Below are 12,951 nucleotides of genomic sequence, written 5' to 3'. Positions count from 1 at the left end.
TGCTAAGTACATTAAAAAAAAATCACATGCTTTTAGAATAAATGATATGACAAACTTATGTTTACAAAGAGTTATGAAATTAAATAAGTAAAAGATTTAAAAGTATACTAAAACACCAATAACTTAGATAAAGATATACCAAAAACATACAAAAGTATTAATGTTTTCAGAATAAACAATGTTAACCCCAAGGCAATATGATCCCTGTCACTGAAATTCTAACTAAAAGTAACTTAAACACTTAAAATTTATGAGATTTGTTTATTTTGACATACAGTTTTTAAAATAAATTAGAAGAAATTATAATATTACATTATAATATTAGCAACATTACTCAAAAATTACCTTAAAGTGTGTTATTTGGAAAATGAAGTCATATATGTGTCGTTATATAAAAGTGCACAATCTTTTTTTACAGCTTTTTAGAATCACAATATAATCAGTTTAAATATAATAATAAGAACTATACAAATTTACTTAAAAAATTTAAAGACAAAATAAATGAAAAATATTTCTGAATTAAAAATTAATTTAATTTTTCCACACCAAGTCTCTTTTATTAAAATTTAATTATAATATCTTTACAACTTTCTCTGTGAAAAAAGTAATATTTTTACTCTATGTAAATTACTAAAATCTTCCATTTTTAAATTAACCCTTTACTACATTCATGTTTTGGTTGAAAATGTTTTCTGAAAAAAAAAAAATTAAAGTTAAAAGGTTTAATCTTGAATTAAAATCTAATTTTCATTTTGCAATTTTGAAACAAAGCATACAGAAATTATTTAAAAAAGAACAGCTATGAAACATCCTATGGTAGCTAAATTGTGTCTCTCATTTTTTTAGTTATAAGATATTCAAGTTAATTTTTAGTTAAGCCCTACATTCACCATTTAAGTTTCCCATTTGGCCTCTGGGCCACAACCATAATTTGACAAAAAAAAAACAAAAAAAATTATTCAATGATGGAATATCAACTGATGGATTGTAAATATACCTTTGGTACATCTGGCTTTGGACTAAGTTGTAAGTTTACAACACGATTGGCAATTTTATCCACATCACGTTCACTGGAAGCTCTAAAAGTAAATACAATAGTTATTAAAACTTGGCAGAAAGATTAAAAAAAAGACTAAAAAAAATTATTAAGGTAGCATTTAACATAAAACTATTAGGTAGGGTGGCTCATCTTGGAACATTTTTTTTTGGCCTTAAATTTTAAATTATCTTTTAGCTCTTTTAGATTCAGATAAATGTTAGCATCATCTAACCTTGGAACATAATTTGAGTCTATTGATTAAGCAGGTAAGAATTTATTAAGATTTTTATTTTTGAAGCAAATTTACTTACTTTCATATTAAAGTTTAATTAGTTGTAGTAAGAAATTTAAATGAAATTATTTTTAATAAAGGATAATATAATGAAGTATGAAGCTTTCTCTTTAGAAGATATCAAATTTAATTGTTCTAATGCTAAGTCTAAAAGTATGACAGTTTAAAATTTCATGTTAGGTAAATAGTGCACCTTGGGACAGATAGAGGTGGCCCACTATAGACTACATATGCAAAACCAGTGGGACACTACATATACAAAATTAATCTTTATTAAAAATAGATTTTCAACGAAAAGATATTGTGCATGCAAAATATTTTTTAATTTATATTATCTGTGTTTATTAATAGTTAATATTTCTTATTTTAGGAACTCATTAGACTTAACTAATAACAAGAATTAGAAGCAAAAAGTATAAAAGTAATGCAGCAGTTCGTACTAACACTGCTGCAAGTTTTATCAGGGGAAACGACTTATAGGAAAGCTGCTGAATTCTACAGTATTAGTTAGACCACTCTGAACAGACATATTATTTCTTTAAAAAGAGAGAGCAGCCAAATTCTAACTTTAAAGGAAAAAACACGAAAATTTTGTTTGTTACATTAAAGTTGCCTCAAAACCTATCAGGCCCCCCATAGCAATAGAAATCTACAGAGAAATCGGACATTGAAATTTTTATATAATATCTGTTGTGTTATTTTAAATTGAAAATGAATTTTGACGACAATCTTACCAGGATATGGAGTGACGTTATGTTCGGAACAATAAGACATCTTTAATTCTAAGAGCTTCAAATAAAGAATCATAATTTTTAACAAATATTTTCAACATATTTAGCCCAAATAATACTATCTTTTCATAAATAAGTAAGAAATGTAGCTTATATGGTTTAAACATGTTTTTTTTCTTTGTCTAATTGTAATGTTTTAATTTTTAAAAGTGGATCGAAAGGAAGTACTGAAATATGAGCTTTTTGTTTACTTTTAAGAAAGGAACTTGTGATGAATCAATACGCTACTAATTGCCTATTTCTGTTAAAAAATTCATTAAACCAAAATCAGAGACCTTAAAAACAAACTAGCGTTCTCACTGCATTCATGAAGAATAACTCAAGGATATGCGAATGTATTTGCGTGCTAAAAATCGTAGGTCGCGTATGCGAATTCGGAGATGTGAACGAGAACCTTCAAAAGTGAATGTTGATAATTTAAATGAGGAAAAATTGTATAATGTATCCTCATTTACTTATGAAAAACTCGTATTGTATGTAGGTAGGTACTGCACAGTGTACTATTGGCGAAGGTCTAGGAAACATCCCAAAGGATGATCAAAAAACGCGACATCACAATTTTGATCCTCTACAGAGAGGATGGCTCCTCCGCTTAGGTAGACCAAAGACCTGTAAGTGAGGTCTAGCACTTTATGGTAGAACAGTTTAACGAAGACCGATACCCGATACCGCGCATCCTCAGTCCCAAAGCAGGCTGACCAAAATAGTCATTCTACTCGCTTACTGATCGCAGCCAGTGATGATTGACTTCGGTGTTCTACAGGGAACTGTGACTTCATGATTAGACCCCTGCGGGACACAACTACAAAGAGGGGATTAAAAAGCAGGATAATCAATTTAATAATTAATGGTAAAAATAGCAACAGCAAAAAATCTTGCAGAACAACGGAAAATCGTACTTACCGATAACAAGTTTTTGAACATTGTTGTTGTGCAAGCATTTGCGGCATAATTATTGCATATTGTGCGCTACCTCATCAAATGTAAGTCATTTCACAATCATAAAACTTAAATGCCTTAAATAATTCATTTGCATTTGAAATAAGCCCTTTTTAACCGATTGAATAAAATCGAAACAATTTTATTAAATAGAAATAGAAACGCGTGATGGGTAAAGCCTTTTAACTTGTTGGTTTTTAATGTAAACACTTGGAACTTTCAAAATTCAAAGGGATTGCTCAAAAAAAATTCTACAAGCTTTCGAGCATAAATTTTATACCACAAGTTTTGTCTATTACGTTTTGACGTAATCGAAAAGAGAACTTCTCAATCCAAGGTAAGTGTTATTTTCCTCCTTGCTTCTTTTGCTAATGGTGGAAATCAGTTCATTTTTCATCAAGTTTGCATAAATATCAAAATTAGTTTTTTTGGGGGAACAAAAAAGCGGCTAAGTAGATGTACATCTTGTAACGTTCGATATTGATAAGTAGCGGGAAAGTTTGACTTTTGATATGATTCTTAATAGTTGCTGTGAATAATTCTTCAATCAAACAACCACACAAATATCTCATTTTTACAATTAATACTAATTTGTGATTTTTTTATAGGGCAATATTGTAGAATAAATAATTCTTTAATAAAAAAAAATTTCTCACCTCCTAATAAATACACCAATTGGAAGTTTAGGAATAGTAACACAACATGTGGCAGGTAAAGAAGTTGGCAAATAACCGGAACTAAAAAATCTATGCTTTATTATTTCATCTAAAGATGGCCTGTCAGATGGTTTGCACTGCAACATTCTGACTACTAAATGGCGAGCTGGTTCAGACATTGAACTAGGAATTGTATATTTGTTCGTTGTTATCCGGTAATAGGTTTCATTTAGTGTGGAAGTTTCAAAAGGTGGTTGTCCTACCAGCATAGCATACCTGAGAATTAAAATGGAAGAAAATTAGATTTCACGCATAAATTGTTGACAAAAATCTATAGCAAACAAGGAATATTCATCTTACATAATACAGCCCATTGCCCAAACATCAGCGGCAAAGCTATGGCCTTGCATATTTAGAACCTCTGGAGCTATGTAATTCGGTGTTCCACAAACAGTGCTAAAAGAAAATTTCAGCCAAATTAAAATAACATTATGATGAAAATTTAATGAATTAACAACACACCGCACAAATTTAACTATATAAATTAATGATACTAATTACAATTCATTAAAAAATTAACAAATTATACCAATATAAACTCTAAATTATTTTAACATTATGGAATATAGTGTCATGAGTAATATAGTATTTAACATAGTATCAATATATCGCTTGCTCAAAGTTAAAACGACACTTCTACACTCACTTCTCATGTTATTTGAATGAGAAGTGAGTGCAGAAGTGTCGTTTTAACTTTGAACCAGCGATATGGCTTAACGCTTTAAGCAGAAAATCTCAACATATAAAAAATATAAGTAATGACGAATTAAAATAAATGAAATTAATAGATTTTATTTTAGGTTTCATGTCTAGAAAATATAATTTAGGTCATATAACATAGGTATTAACATAGTATCATAGGAGGTTTTTAACATAGTATTAATGTATAAAGAAATATAGAAAATGTAAACACATAATAAAATGTACGTAATGAATTTAAAAAAAAACGGGTTTAACAGATTTTATCTAAGGTTTCATGTGCAGAAGATATAATTTAAGTGAAATAATGGAAACTAAGAACGCGTGTTTCAAATTATAAAAGTATATTTTTCATACTTAGGGAATGCAATTTAATTAATAACTTCAAAACAGAAATTATTAATTAAAGGATTAAATAGAATTTTCGAAAATAAATAAAAAAAAAAGGGGGGATGAAGAAGAAACAAATCCAAACGTTGTTGAATCGATGCATCAAATGACTTAGTTTAAGTTATTAATTTTTTTAATTTTTGGGAAATTGTTATTGTTATGCGCAGTTCTGGTTAAGGAAGTGGGGGAAAAAATCCGAAATATTTAAAATAATTTTTGATGTAACGATCGGGTTTTCGAGTAACAGATGGCAAATTAATTAAAAGAAAGGATTAATCAAGTTATGAAAGCAGACACAAAACAGTAAATCCTCTGAATAAATTTCTGGAAAACTAATTTCAATTGCTTAGCTTGGGGCAGCAGGCAAAAGTTTAAGCTATATTTTTTTAATTAATTTATCTTACAGCATTATTTATTATAATGATATAAATAATACGCTTTAACACACCAAGTGCTAGTTCTAGCTTTCTCCGAACTTCCAATTAGTAGCGTTTCTGTACAAAAAAAACTAGTTTTCTCCACGTGGAGAAGGCAGCTGGGTAATTTCAGAACAATTCTACCCAAATGCTCTACAATTAATTATTATTATTTATTTTTTAAAAAAAATTCGTTATCACAAAATAAATTTTTATTTTCACTGCTCAAACTTGATTTGTTTCGGTCGAAAATGAAGAAACTATCTTCTTTTTCTTTTAAATCTGACATTTCAGTGTAAGAAATCAAACAAAAATGGGCATTTTAAACGAGTCATTCCTGATACGCATTAATGTTCACAAAGTTTCTACTTGCACAAAGTGAATGGATGTCTTACAAATATGTAATTTACTTTCTTTCTCTATCATACAGATTTTGACAAACGAGCCGATTTGAGAGACGCTAACTCTCTATATATTATAAACGCTTTCATCTAGTTGCACACAGAAACTTTACTATACCTAGACATCAATTTACTATACTTAGACAAAAATTCGAAAGTTAAGAGGGTAGATACGGAATTTTGTGGACCTGCATGTAATGAGGACGGCTGTAACGGAACACACCGTATGTTATAACATATACATTTGGGGCAGTGAAAACATTTTCTTCGTTAAAAAGGGCTTCAGAATGTAAGAATGTTCAGAATGTAATTCAGAATTTAAGAATAATGTTTCTAAATACTCACAATTTTTTACCACACTTATCGACATTTGAAATATGAGTGGCGAGTCCATAATCACCAATTTTCACTTCCATTTCTTCAGACAAAAGCATATTGCCCAGTTTCAGATCGCGATGAATTACTCCTTGAGAGTGCGTATACTGTACACCTTCAGCTAGCTGAAGCATGAAGTAGCGAACCTCAGGTTCAGTCAAGAACTTTCTGCTCCTCAGGACATGAACGAGAGACTAAAAAAAATAAAGCCAGCTTGTTAAACATAAAGTTAAAAATAAAATATCAAGTGTAAAAACACACAAGGCATAAATACCGAATGTTCCAAAAGTAACCAATATACACGCATGTCCATAAATTAAGGATAATTCAGAATCACTCGGAAATCAAACTCTAAAATTAAAATTTCACCTGTAGAATTATCACACATCCTGAAGAAGAATATGCAAATTACAGGAAACCACTAGATGACGCTGGTAGAACGTCACAATGGCGAGAGTGTAAGAGAGGGGTATATAAGGAATGGTGGCAAAGAAGTAAAATTGTTCACAAGCGCTTTAAAAGCCTTTCAGTGCAATAACAGCATAGTTATGGCACAAATGAAGCATTTGGATGATTTTTTACGTGGCAGAATCATCGGACGACTGGAATGTGGACGTACCCAGCTGGAAGTATTCGAGGAACTTGGAATCTCCCAGAGTGTCATCTCCAGGCTTTGGCAACGATTCCAAGATGATGGTAATGTGAGTAGACGTTACAGCACAGGTCGCCCCCGAGTTACAACGCCGAATGAAGACCGGTATTTGGCAGTTACTGCCAAAAGAAACAGACGGAGCACAGCATCAGATCTGTCTCGTCAGCTCTCTTCAGCTACCAGTATGACAGTTTCAAGGCAGACCGTGTACAGACGCTTAGGGCACATAGGTCTATATCCTCGTAGGCCTGTCAGATGTGTTCCACTTACCGCAACTCACTGTCGCCTGCGATTAGCCTGGAGTAGAGAGCATGCATTGTGGACACCGCAACAGTGGTCTTGTGTGATGTTTTCCGACGAGTCCAGGTTTAGTTTGCAATCTGATTCTCGCTGGACTTTCATGTGGAGAGCGCCAGGTACCTGTTACCACCAAGACAACACCATTGAACGACACCGTTACGGTGGTGCAGGATGGCTCGTTTGGGGAGGAATAATTTTGGTTCCAGAACTGACCTGCATGTTCAGAGTGTAACGATGACAGGCCACATCTATAGGGATGTCATTCTGGAACAACATGTACGCTTGTTTCGGGGCGCCATGGGTGCTGAATTTCTGTTTATAGACGACAACGTCCGTCCTCACCGTGCAAACGATACTCAGCATGCCTAGGTGTTGTACGGCCTGTATTGCATCGTCCGGGAGACATACTCCGTATTAACCATCATACTAACCATGTTATACTGTTTTTTGTACATAGGTTCTTTTTTGAAATTTGCTCCAGGGAGTAAAAATCGCAATTTTTATTAATTATGTCAAACATATAGCATCTTTTTTGCTCTTTACCTTTTGTTTAATACATAGACTTTACAAATAAGTCAAATTTGTTTGGCTTCTGTCTCTTTCTGTGCTCGAACTTCATTATCCTTAATTTATGGACATGAGTGTATTTGAAAAATCAATTCAATAGCAATAAGAAAGGAGATAGAAACATATAATTTGTCACCGTCTACTAAGTAAACATAAATTTCCTGACGAAATTCAAAATTAGTTTCAAAAATTGCCACCAGATGGCACCGTTCACTAAAATAAGCTGTAAAACAATGGCGATTTTTTTCTTTTTTGTTATTATTTTTTTATTGCTGTTACTCAGATCATTCCAATTTAAATTATTCAGGTTTCTGCTACATTTCAGAACGTTATTATGTTAGGGCAAATAGCAAAGGACTGAACATTATTAAAACATTATTTTGTGGTTAATTTTCACCAGCAGCGCTATCCGTTGAAGAGCTTCAGAACTAATTTTAAAACTTGATGGAAAAGAACCTGATTGTCCTAAGTAGATGCTACAAACCGTACATTGAGCGCAAAAAAAGGGACCATTTTGAGTAACTTTTGATCTAATGATCGAATCTTCCCGTTCTAGGACTCAATCTCAATGGCTCGAGGGGGTGACCTTAAATATGCTAATTAATAAGTGCAGACGATATTTTAAATTACGAAATCAGACACAAAAACGTTCTTTCTCTGCATAGAAATACTTTTTTCGACGGGATCAATCCAAAATATAGTGGGCAGCGGCAGTCTGGAAAATATGGTCTCCATAGTTTAGTCAGGTGAACGATCCAAAGTTTGGACTAACTAATGTTATGACATTATTTACCTGCAAATTATTAATTTATTCCATGTGTATCTGTAGTTAATTGTGATATTATCATTTCGTCTTAACATTGTTCTCTGTTATTATTACTTTCTTGATTTAATTTTTAGAATTATTTCCTGATTTGCACAAATATAGTTTTCAAATTAAAAGTGTTGTTTCTATATAATACTATAATGCAATCGCATGACATTACCTTAATGTGTGAGACTTACGACAAAAATCATTAGTTATTTTACTTTTATTAAATGATATGTTAGTAACTTTTTGTAGAATTGCTCAATAATTCTTTTGGAAAAAATTATTTAACAAGTTTTTATAGTAATCAAAAATTAAATCAAAATTTAAAAAAAAAACAGTACAACGAGAAAAAAGTATGGTCAAAATTACCCGAATGTGGTAAAATTTACCATGTTTCTGACAACATGGTAACACCAAAATGCACGGTTATTTTTAAAGAACCGCCTTGGAAATGATTTGGGTGAAATTAAAAATAAAATATAGCTTTATAATCTGTGTTAAAATTCGGTAAAATTTGTTATTATGATACCATAGAGCATGGTATAAAAACCATTTATTCGGTTAAATTTACTTTTCAATTAATACTAAATGTTTGGTAATAAGGACTATAAGTTTAAAAACAAGAATATCTGGTAAAACGCTACCACACGATTAGGAAAATTACGAAATGAATGGTTTGAATGACGTATATTTCGGTTTTATTACCAATATTATTTCCACCAGAAATATTTTTACCATACAGTGCGATAATTTTGCAAAAACATATTTTTCGTGTAGATGAAATTATAAAGTTTAAATTTTATCCCGATAAAATGAGAAACTAAATATGCAAAGGCAAATATGTGTTAATACAATAAATAATTTTGGTATCTTTAATGGAATAATTTTTAAGTTTAAGGTAATAATTTGTTTACTGTCAAAAAATAAAATGATCGCGTGGGTGGATGAGCAAAGCGAGGCGGGGGAAGAGCCACTTAATTTATTATCGGGTATTAAATTTCAGAATCTCAATAATCAAATAATTGCGTTCTTCAAACCAAGTAAATTTTACATAATGCAAAAAGGTCCCATTAGCTTTTTTATTTTTTATCATTTTACAGCATTTTTAAGAAACTGTTTTATAACTTAAATAATCCTTAAAGAAAATGTTCAAAAGAAACTTTTTTTACATTGACATTTTGATCTTTGTTATAAAAAATCTCTTCGTTTTCTATTGAATAGGACAATAATGACTTATAAAGTAAATAGCGAAAAACGTTTTTCTTCGAATTCACTTAAATTCTTCAACTAAGAAAAGCAAATATTATTTAAATAGAACTTAATATAGACAGAAGAACCCTTAAGGAGATTTATTTTATATTATTTGAAAAGATTCCCCGTATTTTCAAGGTAACTAGATTTTACGTAAAATATAAATGTTCTAAGTTTTATAAAGGACAAAATGAGATTTCAGCCATTTTTGTTTGAATACAACTTGGAAATTTTTTTTTATCTTCTGTTCAACAATTGTAAACATTTTATTTAATTTCTAATTAAAAAAAAGAAGATAACATTATGAAAAGCAATTTTTATAGTAAATAAATACGAAATAATCGGTAAAATTATATATAATAGAAAACATTTTTAAATCATTCTTGAAAAATTTCCCGTCCATGTAAGTAGATCTGATTTCGCTACTCGCTTTATAGTCCATTTTTTTATACTGTTTCTTCTTTTTATTTTATTTTATTTTCTGTATTTACATGTTATTTTTACTTTTTGTGTTCTATTTTATTTGTTGTAATTTTTGTAAAAAAAATTTTTGAGTGCTTTTCACACTATTGTATTAATATATTTTGCTTTGGTTTTATTGATACAATATCAGAAAGCACTCTGTTTTGCGGATATAATCGTGTGGGCTGATGGAAAGATTATATCTTTTTTTTTCCGTTTTTCTAAAATAGAATTTCATTCTTTTTTTTCATCTTTTTTTTTTAAACTGTTGTTAGTTATTTTTTTACTTATTATTTCCCCCCTTTTTTCATATGTCTATAATTCTTCTTTGTTTTATCTTCATTTTGAACTTATATATATATATGTATATAAATATTAGATCAATCTCGATAGTTGTAGAGGATGTCCTGAAATATCCAAATTAATAAGTTGAAAAATATTTTTTAGATGGATATACTGATTTTTTTATGTGAGCGAAACGTTTCGGTGATATAACGAAACACGTTAAAAAAATATTAACACTGAGGGGCTCAAACTTTAAACAGCTTCCCTGTCCTTATTCGGATCATATTTTTAAGTTTTTGATCGAATAATGTGCTTATGAAAGGCTAGAAATCCAAATCCGCAGCAAAAAAAAAAAATATAGGTATAGTCGAAGAAATTAGATTCTTGTACATGATTTCGCATCTTAGTAGCCAACACTAATAAATTCACATTTTTGTTGTCAACTTTTTAAACCATTGAAATCGTCCCTTAATAAGTAAAAAATCTAAACATTAGAGCAAAATTTATTAGGTGTGATATCTTTTTTATTTGGTTCACTGTATAGTTTAGTCATAATAGATCACTTACCTGCCAAACCGACTGTATGGAGTATTTCAGAGATTGTAAAGGCAATTTGCATTAAAAGTATTTGCATTAGAAGAACAAAGAAAGCCTTCACGGTCAGCTCGACGACTAACTCACGATATTAGCAGAGTTATTAGAGCACATTGGGAGTGTGTTAATAACAATATTTAAGACAAGAAGAAAAATTAAAAAAAAAAAAGAAAGAAAAGAAAACAACCAGTGTCGGAAACAGAAGCAAGGTCTTCACCTAATCCTGAGCCAATTCATTTTCAGGACCTCTATATATTTTCTTTTATAACCGGCGTTAAACAGCCGACTAAATTCTGAGTTTACAACAATTAATGTCCAACTCAGTAGCCTTGCAATTTTGAACGCAACTCTGAAGACAAGGGAACTCCTAAATCTAGCATAGGGACAAACTGGTCTTCGTGGAGGACTTTTTGTTGGAAATAAGCCGCATTTGAGATAAATGGATAGGTAAACCACGAAAACCTTCCACGGTTAACCCGATGGCAAAGGGATTCTAACCCCTGATTCGTCTACCACTGAGGGTATTTTACGCCAGCTCAGTGGTCGGTGCTTGCTAAGCTATTAAGGACACTAGGGGTATTTAGTTAATTGTGGTAGTAGGAAAATGATATACTTATATAGGTATTAAAGCAATAGGATTTTTTATGGCCCCCCAGATGAATCAAAGGTTTTATAGGATGCAAAAATTTAAAATTTTTAAAAAATTTTCATTAAAATTTTTAGAAACAAATTTATTGCTTGATCTAAGACACAGCAGATTATTATTAGCTAATTTAACTAAGATTTCACAGCCCTTGTTTTGTTGTTTATATTTTAGCTTTCTCAATAATTAGAGATCTAGGGGATAAAACGGTTGGTGCAATTTTTTTTTAAAAGGAAGTTTGGATCGCCATCTAATGCATTTTTAGGATTAATAATTTTTGACAATCAATAAAGTGAAAATTCGGTCCATCCCGAAAGTTATAACACAGTGAAGATGGGCAGAAAAACAGTTCATGTCCCCACACAAAATTCGATTTTTCTCAGAATCAGCCTTCATAGATATAAACCGTCCCTGAATCTTCAATAACCATTCTGTCTTTTAATCGTGAAACTTTTTTTTAATGAAACATCTATGTTTTCTAAAAAATTTCATTTCTTTAACAAATCTAATTTGCGATAATAATAAAGTCAACGACAACGCATAGTAACGGAAATCCTATTTCCAGCTATTTGAATAATCTATCGTTTAAAAAGTTTCTTAAGACTTAAAGGATTATTAATTCAAAATCATATATTTCCTATGATTCATATCATAAGATTAATGTTCACAAACTAAGATTTAAATTGTAAAATTAATTATTTTATTAATTATGGTATGAGACATACAAAATTTAATTAATAATTCTTTGAGCTACCAAATCCTTACACATTTTATGAACAATGATTTATGATAATTAAAAATCGCGTAACGTAAAATACATATAAATTAATTAAAAAAATAATGAAAATTTTAATTTAATGCTTAAAGCGTGAACCAAAAAAAACTTTATGAAATATATACATACATATAAGATTATTTCTGTCTTAATTAATTGTATGTTTTAGAAATTAGAGCGAATGATGAAAAGTGATAATTATGCAGTAAAAAGTATTTAAAAAAAAACTTTTCTCACAATAATCCCCAAGAACGAAAAGCTAATAATCAAAGTTTAATTTCGTTAAAATGACATATATAAAGTTGTGTGATGCTAAAGTAAACTTGGAATTAATTAAATTTCCACCTTTTAGTTAGAAAAGAAATTTTTTTTTCTCCCAATTTAGCACAGATAGCATTAAAATGGCGAAAGGAAAAACGCAAGGTCTTAATAAAATCATAATGTTAAAAAATATGAAAGATGGAAAATACATTTACCGTTTAAATTTAATTAAGAGATATGATATTAAAGAAAAATAAAGCGAAAATCAATTTATCGTTTTGATGTTAACGAA

General features: G+C 30.2%; 1 protein-coding gene across 1 annotated transcript in view; it reads right to left on the bottom strand.

Moving 5' to 3' along the window:
• LOC107443667 (serine/threonine-protein kinase PLK1) overlaps positions 1 to 12,951 on the bottom strand; it is a 184,303-nt gene that overhangs the window by 15,946 nt on the left and 155,406 nt on the right. Inside the window, exons 4-7 of the mRNA XM_043051302.2 lie at positions 6,029 to 6,252; positions 4,078 to 4,173; positions 3,718 to 3,993; positions 998 to 1,079 (exon numbers count right to left, since the gene is read on the bottom strand). Coding sequence (XP_042907236.1) covers positions 998 to 1,079; positions 3,718 to 3,993; positions 4,078 to 4,173; positions 6,029 to 6,252 — 678 coding nt within the window. The remainder of the gene's footprint in view (positions 1 to 997; positions 1,080 to 3,717; positions 3,994 to 4,077; positions 4,174 to 6,028; positions 6,253 to 12,951) is intronic.

The sequence above is a fragment of the Parasteatoda tepidariorum genome, chromosome 6 (genome assembly GCF_043381705.1).
Source record: "Parasteatoda tepidariorum isolate YZ-2023 chromosome 6, CAS_Ptep_4.0, whole genome shotgun sequence".
In the NCBI taxonomy this organism is placed as follows: Eukaryota; Metazoa; Arthropoda; class Arachnida; order Araneae; family Theridiidae; genus Parasteatoda; species Parasteatoda tepidariorum.
Note: the sequence above shows the minus strand (reverse complement) of the source record. Positions and strands in the feature narration are given on the sequence as shown.